The sequence below is a fragment of the Tursiops truncatus genome, chromosome X (genome assembly GCF_011762595.2).
Source record: "Tursiops truncatus isolate mTurTru1 chromosome X, mTurTru1.mat.Y, whole genome shotgun sequence".
NCBI classification, from domain to species: Eukaryota; Metazoa; Chordata; class Mammalia; order Artiodactyla; family Delphinidae; genus Tursiops; species Tursiops truncatus.
In genome coordinates this window covers 77968798-77996252 of record NC_047055.1, presented here as the reverse complement: position 1 = coordinate 77996252, position 27455 = coordinate 77968798, and the positions used below count along the sequence as shown (strand labels likewise).

Sequence of the window (27455 nt, the reverse complement as noted above, 5' to 3'; positions counted from 1 at the left end):
ACAAATTCTGAGGGACCTTGGCCACTGATTTTGCTGTGCACTCAGACAATAGTGTTTTGCCATTGGGTCGAGGTCTTGCTTTGGCCTAGAAAGCACCACTGTCAAGGACAAATCTTCGTAGGCCCTGAGGAAACCCCCTCCATTTTCTCCCAAGGGAAGAGACCATGAGGGAACTGTAAGCAGAGAGACTCTAAATCCTATCAAAACCCAAAATTCAACCCAGCAGATTTGAAGATCTAATTTGCTTTATTAGATGATTCATGAATCTGTCAGCATCCCATCTAGCAACCAGAAGGAACCTCCCAGGAGCCGTACAAAACGGAAGGCTTTTATAGAAAGGAAGTTGGGGAGAGGAAGTCATTAGCAAAAGAAAAGAAAGGGTGGGGACTTCCCTGGTAGTCCAGTTGCTAAGACTCCGCACTCCCAATGCAGGGAGCCTGGGATCAATCACTGGTCAGGGAACTAGATCCTGCATGCAGCAATGAAGATCCCGCATGCCACAACTAAGACCCAACACAGCCAAATAAATATTTAAAATAAAAAAAGAAAAGAAAAGAAAGGGTTATTTTGGGCCAAGACATCTTCTTTTTTTATTTTTATAAATTTATGTATTTATTTATTCATTCATTCACTCATTTATTTATTTATTTTTGGCTGCAGTGGGTCTTCATTGCTGCGAGCGGGCTATCTTTAGTTGTGGCAAGCAGGGGCTACTCTTCGTTGCTGTGCGCGGGCTTCTCATTGTGGTGGCTTCTCTTGTTGCGGAGCATGGGCTCTAGGTGCACTGGCTTCAGTAGTTGTGGCATGTGGGCTTCAGTAGTTGTGGCACGTGGGCTTCAGTAGTTGTGGCTCACGGGCTCTAGAGCGCAGGCTCAGTAGTTGTGGCGCACGGGCTTAGTTGCTCCGCGGCATGTGGGATCTTCCTGGACCAGGGCTCGAACCCGTGTCCCCTGCATCGGCAGGCGGATTCTTAACCACTGTGCCACCAGAGAAGCCCCCAAGACATCTTCTTTTTGTGAGGAAGGGAACTAGCAGATTGCCTCTTCCTACTCTTGGGGGGCGTGGGGCAGATAGAGAGGGCCCACGTGAGGGGTTACCTCATTGGTGCTGACCAGAAAGTTCCGGACCGGTTGATTAAGATTACATTCCTGGGGAAGGTCAAAACTGCAACTAGGTTAGCTATCATGGGTTTAGGTTAGTTTTGGCATCGTGGGCTTTAGCACAAGTGATGCCATTTGGGTCTGTGGTTTTTCTCTTTAACATTTCGAATTGGTTATTATTAGTATACAGGAAAATTTGATTGTTGCATATATTATCTTGTATTTAGCCACTTAATTGAACTCTCTTATCAATTCTAACAATTTCTTAGTTTATTCTCTTGAGTTTTTAAATTAAACAATCATATTGTTTGCAAATAACTTGTAACCTATTGGTTCCTGGACCAAGTTCAGTCATTAAGCTGTCATAAGGTAGATTCATATCCTACTGGTGCAGTATAATACATTGTAATTTGTTCCTGAAAACTCATCTGACATTAAAAATACCAAAATTGATAATGAAAATAAATGAAGAAAAGAAAATCCAAATATATGTTTTGTTTTGCCGAACGCGGGCCTCTCACTGTTGTGGCCTCTCCCGTTGCGGAGCACAGGCTCCAGACGTGCAGGCTCAGCGGCCATGGCTCACGGGCCCAGCCGCTCCACGGCATGTGGGATCTTCCCAGACCGGGGCACAAGCCCGTGTCCCCTGCATTGGCAGGCAGACTCTCAACCACTGCACCACCAGGGAAGCCCCCAAATATATGTTTTTAAAATATACTTATGAACTATGTAATACAAAACACTAAATAAAACACTAAAAAAATGCTACATTATAAATGCTTTAAATGCTACATTAACACATGAAAGAATGCTCAACATCATTAATCATTAGAGAAATGCAAATCAAAACTACAATGAGATATCATCTCACACCGGTCAGAATGGCCATCATCAAAAAATCTAGAAACGATAAATGCTGGAGAGAGTATGGAGAAAAGGGAACCCTCTTGCAGTGTTGGTGGGAATGTAAATTGATACAGCCACTATGGAGAACCGTATGGAGGTTTCTTAAAAAACTACAATTAGAACTACCATATGACCCAGCAATCCCACTACTGGGCATATACCCTGAGAAAACCATAATTCATAAAGAGTCATGTACCAAAATGTTCATTGCAGCTCTATTTACAATAGCCAGGACATGGAAGCAACCTAAGTGTCCACCGACAGATGAATGGATAAAGAAGATGTAGCACCTATATACAGTGGAATATTACTCAGCCGTAAAAAGAAACGAAATTGAGTTATTTGTAGTGAGGTGGATGGAACTAGAATCTGTCATACAGAGTGAAGTAAGTCAGAAAGAGAAAAACAAATACCATATGCTAACACATATATATGGAATCTAAGAAAAAAAAAAGGTCATGAAGAACCTAGGGGTAAGGAGGTAATAAAGACAGAGACCTACTAGAGAATGGACTTGAGCATATGGGGAGGGGGAAGGGTAAGCTGTGACAAAGTGAGAGAGTGGCATGGACATATATACACTACCAAAGGTAAAATAGATAGCTAGTGGGAAGCAGCTGCATAGCACAGGGAGATCAGCTCGGTGCTCTGTGACCACCTAGAGGGGTGGGATAGGGAGGGTGGGAGGGAGGGAGATGCAAGAGGGAAGAGATATGGGAACATATGTATATGTATAACTGATTCACTTTGTTATAAAGCAGAAACTGACACACCAGTGTGAAGCAATTATACTCCAATAAAGATGTTAAAAAAATGCTACATTAAAAATGCTTTTAATGCTACATTAAAAATGCTACATTATAAATGTTTCTTTCTTGGGGAGGTTATTTTTACTCATGGGCTGGGCTAAGATGACCATCGTGAATATATGAAAAAACCACTGAATTGTACACTTTAAAAGGGTAATTTTGTGGTATGTGAAGTATATCCCAATCTTTTAAAAAAGAAAATATAGTCCTTGAAGTTTGGAATGAAGATGTCATATTTTTCTGCTAAATATCAAGTGAACATAGGCATTCTTTATTACTCTTACGACCTTCCAAGTGCATTTTAAAATAGAGTCATACTTCTGGAAAGTTTTTGTTGCCAGTGAGCTGCATATTGACACATGGTAAATGTTTAGAGAGGGGTAATTTCTATGGCAACTTGAACAGTGACCCCTTGCTCTCCTATTTCAGTAAAATCTTCATGGCTGAGTTCCTTTGAGGACCTAACAATTCAACCACCTCTGCTTTATAGCCAGGTCTTGATTTATATTTCTTGACATTGGAGATTTGTGACAACATTAGATTACAAAAATTCCCGCTTTATTGATATTAGACACCTGTATGGAAATAGTAGCCTTCCTCTTCAATGATTTCAATTAACTTTTCCAGAACTCCTTCAATGTTTCTGTGCCAGGACCTGCAGATTACCTCTCCCCCAATTCTGATATCGTAGTAAAATTTTTCTTGTTGTAGCTATTAAAACAGAAGTGTACTTTGTTCAGGATGAAATGTTTTCTTTTGATCTCTCTGCTTATTTTTATGTGTTCTTAAGAGAGACAATGTTTTTGTCCACATTATTGCTTGGCTCATTATGCATTAATGGAGTCAAAATATCATATTTCAATTTTAAGTTATAGTCTCAATTCTTTATTGATTTGGCATTTCTTTTCTCATATATTGGGGAAAGTGAAATTTTTTTCAAATTTGAAGAAAACTGATAAAAAAAGTGATAAAGGGGACCAGATATTGTCACTTCCTCATTCAAAACTTTTCAGCGGTTTCCCATCTCACTCAGAATATTTACGATGACCTCCAAGACCTTATGTAATTGAATCCCTGCCTACCCCTCCCACCCTGTTCTTATTCTTCTCCTTGTTTACCCACACCTCAGCTTATTATCAATTGAATTTGTATCAGTGTAAATAGCAGTTTGGGTATTACAGTGGGGATTTTAGTCGTGATAAGAAAGGAATCACCTCTAAACATAATTCTGTCGCCTTCTTTCCCATATTTATTCCTCTCAATTCTGTTTTACTTGTTATTGCTTTGGCCAGGAATCTGAAAATAGTAGTAAGTAACTGTGTTGACAAAAGACATTCTTGGTTTGTTTCTGATTTTAAAGGAAATGTCTATAGGGTTTCATTTTATGATGCTGGCTATTGACCTGAGATAGGTAGCATTTATGATATTATGGAAGTATCTTGTATTCCTAGGTTTTAAAGAGTTTTTAATCAAGAATGGACATTTAATTTTATTTTATGCTTTTTAAGCAAGTATTAAGATGACCATACAGTTCTTCTCTGTTGACCTATTGTGTCCTAGGAATAGATTTCCTAATATTTAGCCATATTTACATTCCTGGGATAAATCTTTCTTGCCGGTGGAGCATTCTGTTGAGGGAACTCTGAATCCAATTTATTCTTATTTTATTTAAGAGGTTTACATCTTTGTTTGTAGGTGATATTATTCTGTAGTTTCCTTTTTTTGGCATGTGTGCTGTCTCTGTTTTTAATCAGGTACTGTCAATGAAAACACTTGAAAGAGATGAACCATCTTGGTGGCCTTCTGTGAGTAAGTACAATGGTTCTATTTGCTCAGGGTGGCATTTTATACATAGTCAAAATTTATTAATCCCTCATACTTTACACAAAAATTAATTCCAAATGGATCATGGGCTTAAATATAAAATGTAAAATTAGAAAAATGTTAGAAAAACACATGGGAGAAAATCTTGGGGACCTAGAGCTTGGTGAAGGACTCTTAGACATGACACCAAAAACAAGATCCATGTAGTAGGCTGAATAATGGTTGACCCTAAAATGTCCCTGTCCTAATCCTTGGAACTTGTGAATTTGCACCTTACGTGGCTGAGGACTTTGCAGATATGATTAAGAGATGGGAAGATTATCCTGAATAATCTATGTGGGCCCAATGTAATCACAGGGGTCCATATAAGAGGGAGGCCGGAAGGTAAGAATCAGAGAAAGAGATGTGATGCCAGAAGCAGGGGTTGGCGTGACACCTTTGCTGGAGGAGGGTCATGAACCAAGGAATTCAGACAGCCTCTAAAAGCAGGAAAAGGCAAGGAATGAATTCTCTCCTACAGCCTCCAGAAGGAATGCAACCTTGCCAACACCTTGTTTTAGCCTGGTGAGAGCCTTTTTCAGGCTTCTGACCTCCAGAACTGTAAGATAATATATTAGTTGTTTTAAGCCACTGTGTTTGTGGTAATTTGTTATAGCTGCAATAGTAAACTGATAAAATTCATAAAAGAAAAATTTGATAAATTGGACTTTACCAAAACTAAAAATATTTTCTCTGCAAAAGACCCTGTTAAGAGGATGAAAAGACAAGGTATAGACTTGGAGAAAGCATCTGTAAACCATGTATCCAACAAAGGACTAGTATCCAGAATATATAAAGAACTCTCAACAGCAAAAAGCTAATCAACCCAATTAGAAAATGGGCAAAAGTCTTCATTTCACTGAAGAGGATAGATAGATGGCAAATAAACACATGAAAAGATGTTCAATGTCATTAACCATTAGGAAAATTGTAGTGTAAGTGCTTAATAATTAGCTTTTTTATTGTAATGTAAGTGCCTGTCATTAAGCTTTTGATTGCTGAGGCATCCATTTCAAAAACATTCATCTTGAATAAACACATTGCCAGCTACACAATGAGATAAAGAGCCAGGCTGTCCCACTCCTGTAGTTCCCCTTTTAGAAAGCTCTGGGCGACCTAGATAACTGAAAGGATGCGTGACCCTGCTTTTCCCTTCCTATGCTTTAATTCCCACTCTTATGTTTTAAATTCACCAATAAAGAATGAACTCGTGAAATCCTGGGCACCCCACCCTCAACCCCAATAAAGGCAGAACCCCAGGTTCACATGCTCTCTCTCTCTCTCCCCATGACCTCTCTGTGTGGCCCTCAGAGTGCTATGTACCATCCAGGACTTATGAGTAATGAACCTCGTTTTTCTAAATTTCCTTGATGGTCTTGCAATCATAATTAAGAACCACGAGAGCCGATCCAGCCACAACATTGGCTCTGGTTAGGGAAATGTCCTTGGGGCTCACCCACAAGTAGTAGGGCCCAGGTGAGTGCCCCCAGGCATTTCTAACTAATAGCATCACCATTGGTAGGCTGAGACTGACCCCCCCAAATGCAAATTAAAACTACAACGAGATATCACTACGCATGTATCAGAATGACTGAAATAAAAACAGTGACGATACCAAATACTGGCTAAGATGCAGAGAAACTTGCTGCCTCATATATTGCTGATGGGAATGTAAAGTGGTACAGTCACTCTAGAAAATAGTGTGACTTTCTTATAAAACTAAACATGAAATTACTTACATAGCCCATGAATTGCACTCCTAGGCATTTATGCCAGAAAAATAAAACATGTTCACACAAAAACTTGTACATGGATGTTTATAGAAGCTTTACTTGTAATAGCCAAAATCTGGAAACAATCCAGATGTTTTCCATTGGGTGAGTGGTAAAATGAACTTTGGTACATCCAGACCATGGAATACTACTCGGAAATAAAAAGGAATGAACTATTGATATACGACACCTTGGATGGATCTTAAGGACATTATGCTTAGGGAAAAAAGCCAATTTCAAAAGATTACATACTGTGTGATTCCATTTGTATACAGTTGTCCCTTGGTATCTGAGGGAGATTGGTTCCAGGACCCCACCCACCTTGCTGCAGATACCCAAATCTGCAAATATTCAAGTCCCTTATATAAAATGATGTAGCATTTGCATACAACTTATGCATATCCTCCCTTATATTTTACTATTTTAAATTTTATTTTATTTATTTATTTTATTGAGGTATAGTTGATTTATAATATTATATTAGTTTCAGGTGCACAACATAGTGATTCAAAATTTTTATACATTGTATTCCTTTTATAGTTATTATAAAATATTGGCTATATTCCCTGTGCTGTACAATATATCCTTGTAGCTTATTTATTTTATACATAGTAGTTTGTACCTCTTAATCCCTTACCCTATCCCTCTTCCCTCTCCCCACTTGTAGGCACTACTTTGTTCTCTATATCTGTGAGTCTGTTTCTTTTTTGTTATATTCACTAGTTTGTTGTATTTCTTAGATTCCACATATAAGTGGTAACATACAGTATGTGTCTTTCTCTGTTTGACTTATTTCACTAAGCATAATACCTTTCAGGCCCATCCATGTTGTTGCAAATGGCAAAATTTCATTCTTTTTTTATAGCTGAGCAGTATTCCATTGTATATAAATATACCACATCTTCTTTATCCATTCATCTGTTGATGGACACAGTTTGCTTCCATATGTTGACAATTGTAAGTAATGCTGATATGAACATTGGGGTGCATGTATCTTTTCGAATTAGTGTTTTCTTTTTCTTCGGATATATACCCAGAAGTGAAATTGCTGGATCATGTTTAGTTCTATTTTTAGTTTTAGTTTTTAGTTTTTAGAGGAACTTCCATACTATTTTCCATAGTGGCTGCATCAATTTGCATTTCTACTAACAGTGTACGAGGGTTCCATTTTCTCCACATCCTCACCAACATTTGTTATTTGTGGTCTTTTTGATGATAGCTCTTCTGACAGGTGTGAGGTGATAGCTCATTGTGGTTTTAATTTGCATTTCTCTAATGATTAGCAATGTTGAGCATCTTTTCATGTACCTGTTGGCCATCTGCATGTCTTCTTTGGAAAAATGTCTGTTCGGGTCTTCTGCCCACTTTTAAATTGGGTTGTTTGTTTTTTGATATTAAGTTGTATTAGCTGTTTATATATTTTAGGTATTAATCCTTTATGGGTCATATTGTTTGCAAATATTTTCTCCCATTCAGTAAGTTGTCTTTTTGTTTTGTTGATGGTTTCCTTTGCTATGCAAAAGCTTTTAAGTTGAATTAGGTCCCATTCTCATATATTTAAAAATCATCTCTAGATTACTTATATTATAGTGCCTAATACAATGTAAATGCCATGTAAATAATTGCTGGCTTGTGGCTAATTCGAGTTTTGCCTTTTTGAACTTTCTGGAATTTTTTTCTGAATACTTTGAATATTTTTGATCTGACAATATTTTTGATGAAATATTTTTGATCCATGGTTGAAATCGTGGATGCAGAACCCTTGGATACAGAAGGCTGAGGGTAATATCCTTGAAATGACAAAGCAACAGAAATAGAGAACAGGTCAGTGATTGCCAGGAGACAGGGACGAAGGTGGAGGTATGTGATTATACAGGTATAGTATGAGGGAGTTCCTCTATGGTGATGAAACAGTTCTATATCATGACTGTCATGGGGGCTACACAAATCTATATATGGGGTCAAATTGTATAGACACACATACATGCACACATACACACACACACAAATGAGTGTGTATAAAGATGGTGAAAACTGAATAAGGCCTGTAGTCTAATTAACAGTATTGTACCAGTGTCAATTTCCTGTTTTGATATTGTACTTCAATTATATAAGATGTCACCATTGTGGGAAGCTGGGTAAAGGGTCAGATGAACTCTATTTTTGCAACTTCCTGTGAATCTACATTCATTTCAAAATAAAAAGTATTAAAATTTTTTATTGTGATTTTGAAACTTTAATGTAGCTCACACTTTTTCCCTTAAACTAAAAGGCTAATTTTTCTTTGAGGTATAATTCATATTGTAACAAAGCAGAACTGTGTGGGGCCCTCTTGGGGACAGACTCCCCTCCACACAATGTCCCCTGCCTGCATCTTATTTGTAGAAGAAGCTTGGCATCTTTGACTCCATAATGTATCTATCTCTTCTGCTGCTTTAATCTCTGAGTCATAAACCTCTGCTTAGCTCTACACATACACATGTTAATCACTAAAGGAATTTTGCTTACAGCTTAAGATTTGTGCAAACAGCCCCTCACCTGAAACTTGTCTCCCACAGGGAGATAAGGAAGTATGAACAAAAAAATAACTATTGTTTTGTCCAGATTTAAAGGAACATTGTGACCAGACTCACATCAACCCAAGTCAGCTGACCAAGAACAAAGTTTTCACAACCATCCTCGGACCCTTGCTGGTGACCACATGTCACTTCCTGATCTTAACCCCTTCTTGCTTCCTTCTTCCCTACAATAAAAAAAGTTTGAATTCTACCCTGAATTAAGATGGTTCTTTAGGACATTAGTCCGTCATCTTCTTGGTTTGCTAGCTTTCTGAATAAAGTCGTTTTTCCTTGCCCCAACACCTTGTCTCTCAACTCAGTGGCCTCTTGTGCAGCAAGTAGTATCAGCTTGAACTTGGTTACAATATATCATAAAATTCACCATTTTAAAGCATACAATTTAGTGGGTTTTAACATATTCACAAGGTTGTGCAGCCATAACCACTATCTATTTTCACAACATTTTCGTCACCTCAGAAAGAAACCATGTACCCATTAGCAGTCACTCCCCATCACCTCTTTCCCCAGTCCCTGACAATGACTAATCTACTTTCTGTCTCTCTCTTTCTCTGTATCCACATATTTGCCTATTCTGGACATTTCATGGAAATGGAATCATGCAATATATGGCTTTGTGTTTCTGGCTACTTTTACTTAGCATAATGCTTGTAAGGTTCATCCTGTTGTGGCATGTATCAGTACTTCATTCTTTTTATGGCTGAATAATATTTCATTGTATAGATGTACCACATTTTGTTTCTCCATCCATCAACTGGTGAACCTATAGGCTGTTTCCACTTTTTTGCTATTAGAGGCTTACCTAGGAGATGTTGTGGGTTCAGTTCCATACCACTACAATAAAGCAAATGTTGCAGTATAGTGAGTCATGTGATTTTTTTGGTTTCCCAGTGCATATAAAAGTTATGTTTACACTATACTGTAGTTTATTAAGTATTCAATAGCACTGTGTCTAAAAAAACAATGTACATATCTTAATTAAGAAATGCTTTATTGCTAAAAAAATGCTAACTATTATCTGAGGCTTCAGTGAGTTTTTGTAGTAACATCAAAGATCACTGATCACAGATCACCATAACAAACATAATAATAAAGGAAAAGCTTGAAGGATTGCAAGAATTACCAAAAAAGTGATTCAGAGACACGAAGTGAGCAAATATTGTTGGGAAAATGGTGCTGATAGATTTGCTCCACAGAGGGTTGCCACAAAATTTCAATTTGTAAAAAATGCATTATCTGCAAAGCAAAATAAAGTGAAGCACAATAAAACCAGGCATGCCTGTGTAAATAGCTGTGCTATGGTCATCCATATACAAATTTTTGTGTGACCATGTGTTTTCAGTTCTTTGGGTATATATGTAGGAGTGGAATTGCTAGATCATATGATAACTTTAACTTTTTGAGGAAATGCCAAGCTGTTTTCCAAAGGGGCTGTACCATTTTATGCTCCCATCAGCAATGCCTTAAGAGTTCCAATTTCTCCATATCCTCACCAATACTTGTTATTGTCTGTCTTTTTTATTATAGTCATCCTAGGGGGTATGAAATGGTATCTCATTTTAGTTTTGTATTATATTTCCCTAATGGTTAACTGACCATTTTTCATTTGTATATCTTATTTGGAGGAATGTGTCTATTCAAATCCTTTGCCCATTTTTAATTGGGTTGTCTTTTTGTTGTTGAGTTGTAAGTTATTTATATATTCTGGATACTAGACTCTGATCGGATGCATGATTTGCAAATTTCTCCTGTTCTCTGTGTTGTCTTTTCACTTTCTTGATAGTGTCCTTTGAAGCACAAAACTGTTTAATTTTAAGGAAGTTCAACTTACCTATTTTTTGTTTTGTTGTTTGTGTTTTTGGTGTCATACAGAAGAAACCATTGCCAAATCCAAGGCCAGAAAACGACCCTACTTTTTCTTCAAGAGTCTTACAGTTTAAGCTCTCACTGTAGGTCTTTGATCCTTTTTGAATTAATTTTTGTCTATGGTATGAGGTAGGGTTCCAACTTCACCCTTTTGCATGTGAATATCCAGTTGTCCCTGCATTATTTATTTATTTATTTTTCTTTGCTAGAGGGGGTGCTGAAGTGGCACACCAAAGGCTTTTCTGAGAAGGTGACATTTGAGTTGAGAACTGAATGATGAGGAGCCAGCTATAAGGAAATCTGCAGGAGAGGGAGAAGTCAGGGCATAGGACACAGCCCGCACAAAAGTCCTGGGGCCGGACTCTGCCTGGCATGGTGGAGGGATAGCAAGGAGGCCTGTGTGGCTGGAGCAGAGTGAGTGAGGGGGAGAGGAGGAGGGGAGGGCAGGGAGGGGACGGGTCAGGAAAGGCAGGGCCTTGTGGGCTGCAGGGGAGGACTTGAGCTTTTACCCTCAAGGGAGGTGGGACCCTGGAGGGCTGTGGGCAGAGGAGGGACAGGACCTGACTCAGGTGCTCACAGGTGCCCTCTGGCGGCGGCTGGGGGAGGACAGCCTGTACTGGTGAGGGCAGGAGCCACTAGACTAGGGCAGAGGGGACAATGCTGCTCCAGGTGGGCAGTAATGGGGGCTGAATTAGGGTGGTGGTCATAGAGGATGTGAGAAGTGGGTGAACCCTCGCTAGATACTGAAGGCAGAGGTGACACTGGGAGGGAAGGAGAAGGGAGTTGAAGGTGACTCTCACGTCGTGGGGATAGAGTTGTCTCAGCCGAGATGGCAGACAGGGCGGGAGCAGATTTGGGGGATGGTCGGGTGCCATGTGGCCAAGATGAGTGTGAGACAGAGTATGAGACACCTTTGAGCCCCCTCGTGGAGACCTTGAGGGTTAGCTGGACCCCAAATCTGGAGCTCAGGGGAGGCCCTGGCTGGAGATAGGACTGTGGGTGTCATCTGGGCAGAGACGTGGTTCCAGCCCTGAGAGTGGACAAGGCACCCAGGAGGGGTATGGGTGGGGGAGGGAAGAGGCCAGAGAACCCAGGTGTGGGCCCACCAGGGAGAGAAGAGGGCCCGGAGAGGTGGGAGGGAAGCCAGGCAAGTGCAGGGTCCAAGGACCCAGTGAGGATGGAGTTCCCAGGACGAGGGTGGACTGGCCGGGGAAAATGCTGTGGAGAGGGGGAGGAGGACAGAGAAGTGACCGCTGGATTTAACAGGGCCCAGTGACCTTGATTAGGGCAGTTTCTTCGGCATGGGGGGAAGGGTGAGAGCCTGGGGGAGACTGAGGGGGGGGGGGACAGCGGATGTAAAGGCATCAGACAGTGCGTTGTGTTGGGTGTACGCCATGGGGTGTGTAAGCGTGAGGTGGCGTGGTAAGGCATGTGGGGTGTGCTAGAACCCCTGGCTCACTTTAGGGCACGAGAAGGCGTGTTAGGGCATGCACATGCGGAGCTGCACATGGCAGAGGCGCTGGCACGCCCCTGTTTGGCACGTGTTGGACCTCACGTCTGCTGTCAGAATAGTGGGGGGGGGAGGGGAGGCTCTCCGATCTCATTAACTACACCCCTCCTCTAGGGACAACCTGTACCGGGTGGAGCTGGAGCCCCCCCCACGTCCATGGAGCTGCGGTACCAGCGGGTGAGGAGCGGGTGCAGGCGGGAGGGGAGGGGGCAATGTTTGGGGCTCCCGCCAGGGGGCCCGGACACTGAGCTGGGGAGCAAGGTGGATTCGGGCCTCCCTAGCAGGGTTCCTAGGGCTGTCAAGGACCCCGCTCACCTCACCAGCTCTCTGTGTCCCAGAAGCTGACCTGGTGCTCCGACCCCAGCGACATCAGCTTGTGTCGGATGAAGGGCAAGCAGGAGGTAAGTGGGCCCTGGCCACGCCTCCAACCACGCCCCAATCCGTCCCGGCCACCCCCCAGGGCAAATATTCTGCTTTCATTCTAAGCCAGGGCCCTGGTGTTGCCATGGCTACTCCCAGAGCCTGGCCACGCCCCCAAGGTGGTCCTCAGTCGCGGCCGTGCCCTTAGCCCTCGTCTTGCCATAGCTCCACCCCTTCAAGTGCCCTATTTCCCTGTCTGGGCCCCTCCCTTAGTCATGGCCTCGCCCCCAGCCTAGTCCTAGTTTAGCCCCCTGATTTTTTGCCACGCCCACATCCCTGGCCCCTCCTTGCGCGCCCTGCCTCTTCCCTGGCCCCGCCCACACCCGTGACCACACCCACCCTGGCTTCTCTCTTCCCGCCGCCCCAATCCAGGGCGAGTGTCGAAATTTTGTAAAGGTGCTTCTACTTCGGGACGGATCCACCCTCTTCGTGTGTGGTTCCAATGCCTTCAACCCCGTGTGTGCCAACTACAGCCTGAGTCATCGCTCTTCGAAGCCGTGACTGCCCCAGGTTCAACCTCCACGCCTTTGCTCACCGGCCCTCCACTGGTCATGCCCTATCCCCAGACCACATCATCTCCTACAGGAAGCCTTACTGGATACGCCCTCCCAGGCCCCTCACCCGGAGCTCCAGAGGAGGCTTCCAAAGGAGGCCTGTACAGGCTGCAGCAACTTAAACTACAAACCAGTTATAGGATGAATTAGGATCGATTCAGACCCATTTATTACAGATCAGTAAATTGAGTCCCAGAGAGGTTAAATGACTGACCAAGTCACACAACATCCAAGGTGGCGCCAGGATTCCCCTTGGAGGGGGTGGCTGGGGGAGCCAGGGGCTGCTAGGTATAGACAGGAGCTCTGTCACTCAGTCCCTGTCCCCCCTGCAGATGGACACACTGCAGCCCCTCGGGGACAACATCGGTGGCATGGCCAGCTGCCCATACGACCCCAAACACGCCAATGTTGCCCTCTTCTCTGGTGAGTGGCCCCAACTCTGACCATCTTATGGGGCCCCAGTCCACAGCAAGACATGGCATTTTCCACTCTTGGAGTCAGGTCATTTAGAAGACGGCTGGGAGACCATCTCTCCAGCTATAAAACAGGCAGAATCTCAAGGGCAGGGCTCAGCCGAAGTTGGGGATGAGCTGAGGAGTTGGGGATCAGCCTGAAGTCAGGGCCTCGGCAGGGTTGGGGCTCAGCCTGGGGCTTAGGGCTCACTTAGGCTCAGGGCTCAGTCTTGAAGTCAAGTTTTGACCCACCCAGCCTCTGGCCTCTATGATCTAATCTCTCACCTGCCTCCCCCTGACTCACCCCCATCCAGAAGGGATGCTCTTCACAGCCACCATTACCGACTTCCTAGCCATCGACGCAGTCATCTACCACAGCCTCAGGGACCGGCCCACTCTGCGCACCATGAAACACGACTCCAAGTGGTTCAAAGGTGGGGTGGTAGGGGCAGACCTGGTAGGGCTGGCATTCATCAAATTCCCCCACCAGAATAACAGTCCCAGAGGAGACAGGCAGGGAACTCCCATCTCATCTTTGGAACCTACTAGCCTCTTTGAAGATAAAGTTAGAGGAAAGATTTAAGTTGGATCTAAAGCAGAACTTGCTGGAAATGGGTGGCTTAGCAACCTGAAATGGAACAGCACGAGCGGTATGGTAGGAGCTCAGCTCAACACATGAAGGAGGAAGGTGACAAAACAGTAGACGTTGCTGTCTGTGGAAAGAAGACATGGTGATTTTAGGATTCTGAGACCTACTCCCTCCAAAAACCCCCAAAACTTTGGTCTCCTTTATTTTGCCTGGGTAATCAGCTTATATTCCCCCCTTCACTGTAAAAGTAGCCACCCAGGCTACTGTGTTCCCAGCCCCAGAAACTCCCTTTCTCCTGTCATGGGCTGAGTTCTGACCCCTCCTCTCCTACAGAGCCCTACTTTGTCCACGTGGTAGAGTGGGGCAGCCACATCTACTTTTTCTTCCGGGAGATCACAATGGAGTTTAACTACCTGGAAAAGGTAGGGCCCTATTTCCCCTCCCAAGGAGGCCCAGGCAGTGGGGCATGCAGCTGAGAGGCTCTGATCTCGGGAAGTGGGGAGCAGAGGTGGTTCCATGAAACTCCACCTGGGGCAAGAGGGTCCCTCTGGTCCTCAGGGCCCTCCACTCCAGCCGGGTCCAGGTCCCTGGGGCTTGAAGACATTTCTGGAGCAGACCTGGGTGAGGGTCCTGGGTCTGAAGTCAGATACACCCCTGATTCCAGTCCCAGTGCCGTTGCTGTTCACCTGTCCACCCACCCATCTACCATCATTTATCCATCCTTCCTCAACGGCCCATCTGTCTGCCCACTCACTCTCCCACTCAGCCGCCCTCTCACCTACCCATCTATCTGTTCTTCAGCCAACCCACACTTCCAGTCAAACCACTTACCTATCCATCCACCCACCCCGACTCAGCCATCCTCCATCCATCCGTCCCTGCATCATTTATTAAAAAGACTATTCTCCCCTCCCCCCATTGAATTATCCTGGCACCCTTGGCAAAAATCAATTGACCATAAATGTAGAGTTTGTTTCTCGACTCTCAATTCCATTCTGTCGCTATAAAAAGTTTATTTAATTAATACATTATTTTCCGTGAGGCCTAACCTGGGACCACTTGGAGTAGAATCCATGTAATTTTTACCCACACTTACGAGCTAATTTAAGTAGGGTGCCACAGGACCACATTTAGGAAAATGAAGCTGATTAATAGGTCTCCAAGAAATGAGGAATGAGAGGTGTGGTGATTTTTTGAATTAGAAAGAGCTTTGGAATGGAGCTAGCAAAACCTGGATTTTGTGGCTTTGGGCAAGTTACTTCACCTCTAGGAGTTTTAGCTACTGTGAAATGGAGATGATGGCAATCTCATGGGGCTGTGTTAGCATTCAGAGACAGAGGCTGAGAAAATGATGGCATAGTCTCTGGTATGCAGTAGGCTTTTTTATTATTATTATTGTTGTTATCATTATTATTTTGTCTGCACCATGCAGCTTGTGGGATCTTAGTTCCCTGACCAGGGATTAGACCCAGCCCTTCGGCAGTGAAAGCAGAGTCTTCACCACTGGGCCACCAGGGAATTCCCTGCAGTAGGTTTTTGACATAAAGTAGACTCACAGCTGGTACATGGTCTTGTAGGTGCCCTCCCTCCTCACCCAGGGTGGTTATGTAGGATCAGGAGAGATGGGCTACTCAGGGCATGCCTGTGCCAGTTCCCATGGTTCTGTCCTGTCTCCTACACTGTACAGCAGTTCTGGTTCCACTCCTCCACCTTTTCTGTCAGCTACAGAGTAAAGGGTGGATAAAGAAGAGGAAAATGGCTCTCCACAGACCAGCTTTCTGGCTAGATTTCAGGGAAGCCCAGTAGTGAACCACACTGTAATTAGGAAATAGTCATATCCTGTTTTATATATCTAGAGCTTTATTATTTTTTTTCCCCCGGTACGCGGGCCTCTCGCTGTTGTGTGGCCTCTCCCGTTGCGGAGCACAGGCTCAGGACGCGCAGGCTCAGTGGCCATGGCTCACGGGCCCAGCCGCTCCGCGGCATGTGGGATCCTCCCGGACCGGGGCACAAACCCATGTCCCCTGCATCGGCAGGCGGACTCTCAACCACTGAGCCACTGGGGAAGCCCCTAGAGCTTTATTTTTATAGAAGAAATGGCATAATTATTTTTAATAAAGTTTTTGGCAGTGTAGAACTGTAACACAGCTGAGGGAGTCGTGTCTGCTTTGGATCAGGAAAGCATAGCTCAGGTCCCTGGTTTACCTTGTGGTGGCCCCCAAATTGTAAGGCAAGGGCCAAGGGCCTAGGAGGAAACAAACCATCCTTGTTCTCAACAAGGCTTCTAAGCTTCAACCTAAATAGTGATGGTGTCACTAAGGCTCAGGAGGAAAGGGCATGGTGTTCTTTAACTTCTCATTCCTCTGATCAGAGTTGGCTGGAGTCAGGGAGGCAGAAAATATCTGTGGACTCACAAGACTCTGCTTACTAAACTGGGTTGTTGCCCACTCTTCTCCATCCCTCTGGTTCCTTCCTGTAAGCTGGACTCATTAAGTACTTTCTGGCTTGGTTGGCCTCCTCACTCAACCCTGAGATCTCCCCCTCTCCCCAGATTCTACTTTCCATGTGGCCCTACTTGGATCCCTTAATGCGTTGGGGGTTCAATAATGGGGAAATCCAGCTCCTATTATATGATTGTCAGCTCCTGGGTCTCAGGGAGGCCATACTGTACTTTGTCAAACAGCTTGCACAGGGTCCTGATGTAGAGTGCGTGGTACTTGTCCACCATCTTTTTGTTTGGCTTCTTAATCTTGGGAATTGGCAGGGGCTCCCCAGCTGTGGGGAAGGAGGAGAGACAAGCATCAGACCTTTCCCCCCACCCAACTCAAATTACCCATTCCTCAGAGGGAGCCACATACTGAAACTCAGTATCTGGGTCCCCTTCCCTTCCTTTGTTCTTTCCCTCTGCTCCAACCCCATACTGTCCCATGTTCTCCAAATACCTAATCTCGTGCATGCTTAAGAGAATGAGAGTAAACTCAGAGAGTGCTGAAGGAATGTATGCGAGTAATGATGCCCTCATGGCAGCTGCTGAACTGTGTCCCTCCCGTGAATGGCCACAACTCTGATCTGTTTAGTTGTCCTCCCCACCCTGCCCTCAACCACGGCCACTGGAATTCCCATTGCCTGTCCCAGCTGTGTGCCAGGTCCCCTGAGACTTGAGGGATGACCTGAATGGGGGGAATCAAGAACCAGAGTGGTCCAAAGATGCTGAAAAACTTAACAACAGTGGTAATGGGCCGATTGAAAGGCAAGAAGCCCCAGGATCCTCGAGTGAGGCCCCGGCCGTGGAAGGTACAGAAACTTAGTCTCAGGGTTTTTTTGATTCTGTCCTGCAAGGTTTATTTGGAAGAACCTTAGCCACGTGCCCTCAGTGAAGGTCTCTTGATTGTGAACCTCATTCTCTCCAAAGGAATAGGAGGGAACAAGGTATGATCTGCAAAGAGACGTGCAGGAGTGTGAGTTCTCCCAGGAAACTCCCCGCAGTGAAACCCTCTCCAAGGTAGGAAACCTCTACAATCTCCCCATTATAAGACAAGAGTCCAAGAACCCAAGCATCTCCAGCCTTGTGTCTCATTCTTGCTATGCTCCACACCCACCTCCCACAAGTGAACCCTTTGAGGGGAGTTGCTGCACCTTGTCTTGTGATGGGAGGAAAGTAATCTCAGGAAATCTAATAGCCCTTATTGTACCCAGCATCCAGAGTGATCTTCCTAAACTGTGTATCTGGACATGTCACTCTTCTCTTTAAAACTCTTCCAGAGCTCCTCACTTTGTGCCACGCTGCTTAGCAAGGCCTTTGTGCTCTAGCCTTGCCTACCTGGCTAGCCTCCCCTCTCCTCAGCCCTTCGTCAGAATCTGCCTAGCCATACTAAGTGTGCTACGTTCTTGCTTGCCTATGCGCCTTAGTACATCCTGCTCCCTCTGCCAGAAACGCCTTCCCTCTGCCTTCACGTGACTAATTCTATTTCGCCCTTCACTACTCAGCTCCAATTTCATCCCCTGAACCACCTCCAGTTCTTTGAGCCCCTCCATTTCCTCCCACTCCCACCTCCCTCATCTGGTGCTTACCTCTTTCCTACACTAACACTACCCCAACTCTGTACTACAGTCATCACCTTGCCTGGCTGACTCCCAGTAGACAGCAAGCTAATCAAAAGGGGGAACTATGTCTTATTCATCTTTGAAGCCCAGGGCCTGGCATAGTGCCAGACATGTCATCATAGGACCTCACTGAATGCCTGTATTTTTCTCCCTTTTGGTCTAACTGGTAATGCCTACTGATATTTCAATTCACAGTTCAGATGTCACCCACCTATGAAACCTCTACTTTGGGTGGAAGGCTTTCCATCAGTTGGTGCTCCCATAGTGCTTTATACATATATCCATTATGGCACATCTTTCATTCAACAAATATGTATTGAGTTCTTTCTATGTGCCAGCACTTTTTTTTTTTTTTGAGGAAGAACACTACCACCTCTTCTTTTTTTTTTTTTTTTACATCTTTATTGGAGTATAATTGCTTTACAATGGTGTGTTAGTTTCTGCTTTATAACAAAGTGAATCAGTTATATATATACATATGTTCCCATATCTCTTCCCTCTTGCGTCTCCCTCCCTCCTACCCTCCCTATCCCACCTTTCTAGGTGGTCACAAAGCACCGAGCTGATATCTCTGTGCTATGCAGCTGCTTCCCACTAGCTATCTATTTTACGTTTGGTAGTGTATATATGTCCATGCCACCCTCTCGCTTTGTCATAGCTTACCCTTCCCCCTCCCCATATCCTCAAGTCCATTCTCTAGTAGGTCTGTGTCTTTATTTCTGTCTTACCCCAGGATCTTTATGACATTTTTCCCCTTAAATTCCATATATATGTGTTAGCATACGGTATTTGTCTTTCTCTTTCTGACTTACTTCACTCTGTATGACAGACTCTACGTCCATCCACCTCATTACAAATAGCTCAATTCCGTTTCTTTTTATGGCTGAGTAATATTCCATTGTATATATGTGCCACATCTTTATCCATTCATGCGACGATGGACACTTAGGTTGTTTCCATCTCCGGGCTATTGTAAATAGAGCTGCAATGAACATTTTGGTACATGACTCTTTTTGAATTATGGTTTTCTCAGGGTATATGCCCAGTAGTGGGATTGCTGGGCCATATGGTAGTTCTATTTGTAGTTTTTTAAGGAACCTCCATACTGTTCTCCATAGTGGCTGTACCAGTTCACATTCCCACCAGCAGTGCAAGAGTGTTCCCTTTTCTCCACACCCTCTCCAGCATTTACTGTTTCTAGATTTTTTAATGATGGCCATTCTGACCGGTGTGAGAGGATACCTCATTGTAGTTTTGATTTGCATTTCTCTAATGATTAATGATGTTGAGCATGCTTTCATGTGTTTGTTGGCAGTCTGTATATCTTCTTTGGAGAAATGTCTATTTAGGTCTTCTGCCCATTTTGGGATTGGGTTGTTTGTTTTTTTGTTATTGAGCTGCATGAGCTGCTTGTAAATTTTGTAGATTAATCCTTTGTCAGTTGCTTCATTTACAAATATTTTCTCCCATACTGAGGGTTGTCTTTTCATCTTGTTTATGGTTTCCTTTGCTGTGCAAAAGCTTTGAAATTTCAATAGGTCCCATTTGTTTACTTTTGTTTTTATTTCCATTTCTCTGGGAGGTGGATCAAAAAGGATCTCGCTGTGATTTATGTCATAGAGTGTTCTGCCTATGTTTTCCTCTAAGAGTTTGATAGTTTCTGGCCTTACATTTAGGTCTTTAATCCATTTTGAGCTTATTTTTGTGTATGGTGTTAGGGAGTCATCTAATCTCATACTTTTACATGTACCTGTCCAGTTTTCCCAGCACCACTTATTGAAGAGGCCGTCCTTTCTCCACTGTACATTCCTGCCTCGTTTATCAAAGATAAGGTGACCATATGTGCATGGGTTTTACTCTGGGATTTCTATCCTGTTCCATTGATCTATATTTCTGTTTTTGTGCCAGTACCATACTGTCTTGGTTACTGTAGCTTTGTAGTATAGTCTGAAGTCTGGGAGCCTGATTCCTCCAGCTCCGTTTTTCGTTCTCAAGATTGCTTTAGCTATTCGGGGTCTTTTGTGTTTCCATACAAATTGTGAATTTTTTTGTTCTAGTTCTGTGAAAAATGCCATTGGTAGTTTGATAGGGATTGCATTGAATCTGTAGATTGCTTTGGGTAGTAGAGTCACTTTCACAATGTTGATTAATCCAATCCAAGAACATGGTATATCTCTCCACCTATTTGTATCATCTTTAATTTCTTTCATCAGTGTCTTATTATTTTCTTCATACAGGTGTTTTGTCTCCTTAGGTAGGTTTATTCCTAGGTGTTTTATTCTTTTTGTTGCAGTGGTAAATGGGAGTGTTTTCTTGATTTCACTTTCAGATTTTTCATCATTAGTGTATAGGAATGCCAGAAATTTCTGTGCATTAGTTTTGTATCCTGCTACTTTACCAAATTCATTGATTAGCTCTAGTAGTTTTCTGGTAGCATCTTTAGGATTCTCTACGTACAGTATCATGTCATCTGCAAACAGTGACAGCTTTACTTCTTCTTTTCCAATTTGGATTCCTTTTATTTCCTTTTCTTCTCTGATTGCTGTAGCTAAAACTTCCAAAACTATGTTGAATAAGAGTAGTGAGAGTGGGCAACCTTGCCTTGTTCCTGATTTTAGTGGAAATGCTTTCAGTTTTTCACCATTGAGGATGATGTTGGCTGTGGGTTTGTCATATATGGCCTTTATTATGTTGAGGAAAGTTCCCTCTATGCCTACTTTCTGCAGGGTTTTTATTATAAATGGGTGTTGAATTTTTTCGAAAGCTTTCTCTGCATCTATTGAGATGATCATATGGTTTTTCTCCTTCAATTTGTTAATATGGTTTATCACATTGATTGATTTGCGTATTTTGAAGAATCCTTGCATTCCTGGAGTAAACCCCACTTGATCACGGTGTACGATCCTTTTAACGTGCTGTTGGATTCTGTTTGCTAGTATTTTGTTGAGGATTTTTGCATCTATGTTCATCAGTGATATTGGCCTGTAGTTTTCTTTCTTTGTGACATCCTTGTCTGGTTTTGGTATCAAGGTGATAGTGGCCTCATAGAATGAGTTTGGGAGTGTTCCTCCCTCTGCTATATTTTGGAGGAGTTTGAGAAGGATAGGTGTTAGCGCTTCTCTAAATGTTGGACAGAATTCGCCTGTGAAGCCATGTGGTCCTGGGCTTTTATTTGTTGGAAGATTTTTAATCACAGTTTCAATTTCATTACTTGTGATTGGTCTGTTCATATTTTCTATTTCTTCCTGATTCAGTCTTGGCAGGTTGTGCATTTCTAAGAATTTGTCCATTTCTTCCAGGTTGTCCATTTTATTGGCGTATAGTTGCTTGTAGTAATCTCTCATGATCTTTTGTACTTCTGCAGTGTCAGTTGTTACTTCTCCTTTTTCATTTCTAATTCTATTGATTTGAGTCTTCTCCCTTTTTTTCTTGATGAGTCTGGCTAATGGTTTATCAATTTTGTTTATATTCTCAAAGAACCAGCTTTTAGTTTTATTAATCTTTGCTATCGTTTCCTTCATTTCTTTTTCATCTATTTCTGATCTGATCTTTATGATTTCTTTCCTTCTGCTAACTTTTGGGTTGTTTTGTTCTTCTTTCTCTAATTGCTTTAGGTGTAGGTTTAGGTTGTTTATTTGAGATGTTTCTTGTTTTTTAAGGTAGGACTGTACTGCTATAAACTTTGCTCTTGGAACTGCTTTTGCTGCATCCCATAGGTTTTGGGTCATCGCGTCTCCAATGTCATTCGTTTCTAGGTATTTTTTGATTTCCTCTTTGATTTCTTCAGTGATCACTTCGTTATTAAGTAGTGTATTGTTTAGCCTCTATGTGTTTGTATTTTTTACAGATCTTTTCCTGTAATTGATATCTAGTCTCATAGCATTGTGGTTGGAAAAGATACTTGATACAATTTCAATTTTCTTAAATTTACCAAGGCTTGATTTGTGACCCAAGATATGATCTATCCTGGAGAATGTTCCATGAGCACTTGAGAAAAATGTGTATTCTGTTGTTTTTGGATGGAATGTCCTATAAATATCAATTAAGTCCATCTTGTTTAATGTATCATTTAAAGCTTGTGTTTCCTTATTTATTTTCATTTTGGATGATCTTTCCATTGGTGAAAGTGGGGTGTTAAAGTCCCCTACTATGAATGTGTTACTGTCGATTTCCCCTTTTATGGCTGTTAGTATTTGCCTTATGTATTGAGGTGCTCCTATGTTGGATGCATAAATATTTACAATTGTTATATCTTCTTCTTGGATTGATCCCTTGATCATTATGTAGTGTCCTTCTTTGTCTCTTCTAATAGTCTTTATTTTAAAATCTATTTTGTCTGATATGAGAATTGCTACTCCAGCTTTCTTTTGATTTCCATTTGCATGGAATATCTTTTTCCATCCCCTCACTTTCAGTCTGCATGTGCCTCTAGGTCTGAAATGGGTCTCTTGTAGACAGCATATATATGGGTCTTGCTTTTGTATCCATTCAACCAGTCTGTGTCTTTTGGTGGGAGCATTTAATCCATTTACATTTAAGGTAATTATCGATATGTATGTTCCTATTCCCATTTTCTTAATTGTTTTGGGTTTGTTATTGTAGGTCTTTTCCTTCTGTTGTGTTTGTTGCCTAGAGAAGTTCCTTTAGCAGTTGTTGTAAAGCTGGTTTGGTGGTGCTGAACTCTCTCAGCTTTTGCTTGTCTGTAAAGGTTTTAATTTCTCCATCAAATCTGAATGAGATCCTTGCTGGGTAGAGTAATCTTGGTTGTAGGTTTTTCTCCTTCATCACTTTAAATATGTCCTGCCAGTCCCTTCTGGCTTGCAGAGTTTCTGCTGAAAGATCAGCTGTTAACCTTATGGGGATTCCCTTGTGTGTTATTTGTTGTTTTTTCCCTTGCTGCTTTTAATATGTTTCTTTGTGTTTAATTTTTGACAGTTTGATTAATATGTGTCTTGGCGTATTTCTCCTTGGATTTACCCTGTATGGGACTCTCTGTGCTTCCTGGACCTGATTAACTATTTCCTTTCCCATATTAGGGAAGTTTTCAACTATAATCTCTTCAAATATTTTCTTAGTCCCTTTCTTTTCCTCTTCTTCTTCTGGAACCCCTATAATTCGAATGTTGGTGCGTTTAATGTTGTCCCAGAAGTCTCTGAGACTGTCCTCAGTTCTTTTCATTCTTTTTTCTTTATTCTGCTCTGCAGTAGTTATTTCTACTATTTTATCTTTCAGGTCACTTATCCGTTCTTCTGCCTCAGTTATTCTGCTATTGATCCCATCTAGAGTATTTTTAATTTCATTTATTGTGTTGTTCATCGTTGCTTGTTTCATCTTTAGTTCTTTTAGGTCCTTGTTAAATGTTTCTTGCATTTTCTCTATTCTATTTCCAAGATTTTGGATCATCTTTACTATCATTATTCTGAATTCTTTTCCAGGTATACTGCCTATTTCCTCTTCATTTCTTAGGTCTGGTGGGTTTTTATCTTGCTCCTTCAACTGCTGTATGTTTTTCTGTCTTCTCATTTTGCTTATCTTACTGTGTTTGGGGTCTCCTTTTTGCAGGCTGCAGGTTCTTAGTTCCCATTGTTTTTGGTGTCTGTCCCCAGTGGCTAAAGTTGTTTCAGTGGGTTGTGTAGGTTTCCTGGTGGAGGGGACTAGTGTCTGTGTTCTGGTGGATGAGGCTGGATCTTGTCTTTCTGGTGGGCAGGTCCATGTCTGGTGGTGTGTTTTGGGGTGTCTGTGGACTTATTATTATTTTAGGCAGCCTGTATGCTAATGGGTGGGGTTGTGTTCCTGTCTTTCTAGTTTGGCATAGGGTGTCCAGCACTGTAGCTTGCTGGTCGTTGAGTGAAGCTGGGTGCTGGTGTTGAGACGGAGATCTCTGGGAGATTTTTGCCGTTTGATATTATGTGGAGCTGGGAGGTCTCTTGTGGACCGGTGTCCTAACGTTGGCTCTCCCACCTCAGAGGCACAGCACTGACTCCTGGCTACAGGACCAAGAGCCTTTCATCCACATGTCTCAGAATAAAAGGGAGAAAAAGTAGAAAGAAAGAAAGAAGGAAAGGAAAGAAGGAAAGAAAGAAAGAAAGGATGGAAGGAGGGAAGGAGGCAAGGAAGGAAGGAAGGAAGGGAGGAGGGAAGCAAGTAAGAAAGAAAAGAAAGAAAGGATAAAATAAAGTTATTAAAATAAAAAATAATTATTAAGAAAAAAATTTTTTTAAAAAGAAAAAAAAAATGGATGGATAGAACCCTAGTACAAATGGTGACAGCAAAGCTATACAGACAAAATCTCACACCGAAGTATACACATACCCACTCACAAAAATAGGAAAAGGGGAAAAGAATAGTAAATCTTGCTCTCAAAGTCCACCTCCTCAATTTGGGATGATTCGTTGTCTATTCATGTATTCCACAGATGCAGGGTACATCAAGTTGATTGTAGAGCTTTAATCCGCTGCTTCTGAGGCTGCTGGGAGGGATTTCCCTTTCTCTTCTTTGTTCGCACAGCTCCTGGGGCTCAGCTTTGGATTTGGCTGTGCCTCTGCGTGTAGGTCGCTGGAAGGCGTCTGTTCTTCGCTCAGACAGGACGGGGTCAAAGGAGCAGCTGCCTCGGGGACTCTGGCTCACCCAGGCCAGGGGCAGGGAGGGGCGCGGATGCGGGGCAAGCCTGCGATGGCAGAGGCCGTCGGGATGCCGCACCACCACGAGGCACGCCGTGCGCCCTGCCGGGGAAGTTGTTCCTGGATCCCGGGACCCCGGCATTGGCGGGCTGCACAAGCTCCCTGGAGGGGAGGTGCGGACAGCGACCCGCGCTCGCACACAGGCCTCCCGGTGGCGGCAGCAGCAGCCTCAGCATCTCATGCCCGTCTCTGGGGTCCATGCCGTCAGCTGCGGCTCGCGCCCGTCTCTGGAGCTCCTCCAAGCAGCGTTCCCAATCCCCTCTCCTCGCGCACCAGGAAACAAAGAGGGAAGAAAAAGTCTCTTGCCTCTTCGGCAGGTCCAGACTTTTCCCCGGACTCCCTCCCTGCCAGCCATGGTGCACCAACCCCCTGCCAGCTGTGCTAACGCCGCCAACCTCAGTCCTCCCCCTGCGCTCTCCCGTCCTTATTCTTTTGTCTCGGTTTATTCTTTTCTCTTTTGCCCTACCCAGGTACGTGGGGAGTTTCTTGCCTTTTGGGAGGTCTGAGGTCTTCCGCCAGCGTTCAGTAGGTGTTCTGTAGGAGTTATTCCACGTGTAGATGTATTTCTGGTGTATCTGTGGGGAGGAAGGTGATCTCCACGTCTTACTCTTCCGCCATCTTCTCGATCTCCTACCACCTCTTCGTGCCAGCACTTTTTTAAGCCCTGGGGACACATCAGTGAACAGAATGGATTAAAAAAAAATCTCTGTCCTCATGGAGCTTACCTTTTATTGAGAGAAGACAGACAATAAACAATAATAATGAACAAATAGAAAACCATATATGTAAAGAAATAAAATTGATGATGTATGAGGAGATGATAAGCGCAATGGGAAAAAGATCCAGCAGGATGGTCAGGATAGACCTTATTGAGAAGAGACATTTGAGCAAGGACCTGGAGGAGGTAAAGGAATAAGCCAAAGAGTTATTTGCAGGAATAATGTCCCAGACAGAGGGGACAAGTAGAACAAAGGCCCTAAGGGAGGAGCGTGTGGCTTGTTTGAGGGACAGCAAGGAAGCCAGTGTAGCTCTAATGGAGTGAGCAAGGGGGAGGGCAGTGGCTGATGAGATCAGCGATGTGGCAAGATAAGTTAGGGTCTTGCAGGCCCTTATAAAGACTTTGGTTTTGCTCGGTGTGAAATGGGAGCCACTGGAGCATTTGGAGTAGTGACATGATCTGACTCACGCTGAATAGGATCATCCTGGCCACGGTTGAGAATAGACTCTTGGATGTGAGGGAGGCAAGGGTAGAAGCAGAGAGAGCACTTAGGAGACTGTTGTAATAATCCAGGGGAGAGACGATGGGGTGGTAAACCAGGGGGCGATAGTTGAGATGGTAAGTTGCTGGCTTCTGGAAATATTTTGTAATTATATGTGAATATGTCTGTCTTCCATTGGACTCTGAGTTCCTTAAAGGCAAGGACCAGGTCTTATCTATTTTTATATCCTTAATGCCTAGTACTATGCCTGACACACAGTAGCTGTTCAGTAACTGTGGAATGAATGCATTCTATTTCTCAAACCAGATTATATGCTCTTTGGGGGCAGTATCCATGTCTTTTGCATGTTTGCAATCCCCACAGCATCAAGCCCAGTGCCTTCCTTGCCCTGGGTAAGTTCTATGGGCCTCGCAGTTCATGGGTTGATATAGACTGAAGCCCCACTTCCCCAGACCCCCAGCCTACCAGGCTAATGGGCAGAAGGTAAAGGTCTTTTACTGTTTTTTCTCTAACTTCAAGCTTTAAAAGTACCCACCAGAATGTGTCTGGAGGCCCAAACACCCTTAAGGCACAGTGTGAGCGAGTAGAGAGAAGCAGTCAGAATGAAGAGGGAACCCACTCTAACAGGTTTCCAAGGAAGGGCACCTTTCTGGATAGGTGCTACAGGGGACCTATGGCACCCTGATGATAGGGCACCAGAACCTAGGGACCCACCCTGTCTTCAGTGCCAACCTCACAAAACCTTTATGCTGTTTAAGGAGGACGGTAGAGGCTCCTGCGTGGCACAAGAGGGCTTCAGCAGATCCACCCTCCACAATAACCACAGCATTGCCCGAGCCTTTCTTGGTCAGCAAATACTTCAAGGCCAACTCACTCACTGGGCACACACCTGTGAAACCAAAGAGTCAAGTGGTATAACAAACTTGGTGCTTGAGGACGGGGTAAGGGGTTCCTCCAGGGTCTTCCTGCTGGAGACAGTTCTTCTGTCACCAGACTGTGCTTGTTTCCACTCTTCTGTCTTTAACCTCCACATC

At 43.4% G+C, this 27455-nt stretch overlaps 2 protein-coding genes across 2 annotated transcripts in view; one reads left to right on the top strand and one right to left on the bottom strand.

The window, feature by feature from the left end:
* The first annotated feature begins 12489 nt into the window (after positions 1-12489).
* On the top strand, positions 12490-15400 carry LOC117310283 (semaphorin-6B-like). The gene is made up of 4 exons (XM_073799043.1): positions 12490-12579; positions 12741-12803; positions 13709-13799; positions 14143-15400. Exons 1-4 carry the CDS (start codon positions 12559-12561, stop codon positions 14409-14411), a joined length of 444 nt encoding a protein of 147 aa, XP_073655144.1. The 5' UTR covers positions 12490-12558; the 3' UTR covers positions 14412-15400.
* Positions 15401-17035: 1635 nt separating this feature from the next.
* Positions 17036-27455, bottom strand: part of DGAT2L6 (diacylglycerol O-acyltransferase 2 like 6) — a 34036-nt gene continuing 23616 nt past the window's right edge. Inside the window, 4 exon segments of the mRNA XM_073798886.1 lie at positions 17036-17192; positions 17629-17758; positions 17760-17853; positions 27136-27310. Coding sequence (XP_073654987.1) covers positions 17044-17192; positions 17629-17758; positions 17760-17853; positions 27136-27310 — 548 coding nt within the window. The 3' untranslated portion in view covers positions 17036-17043.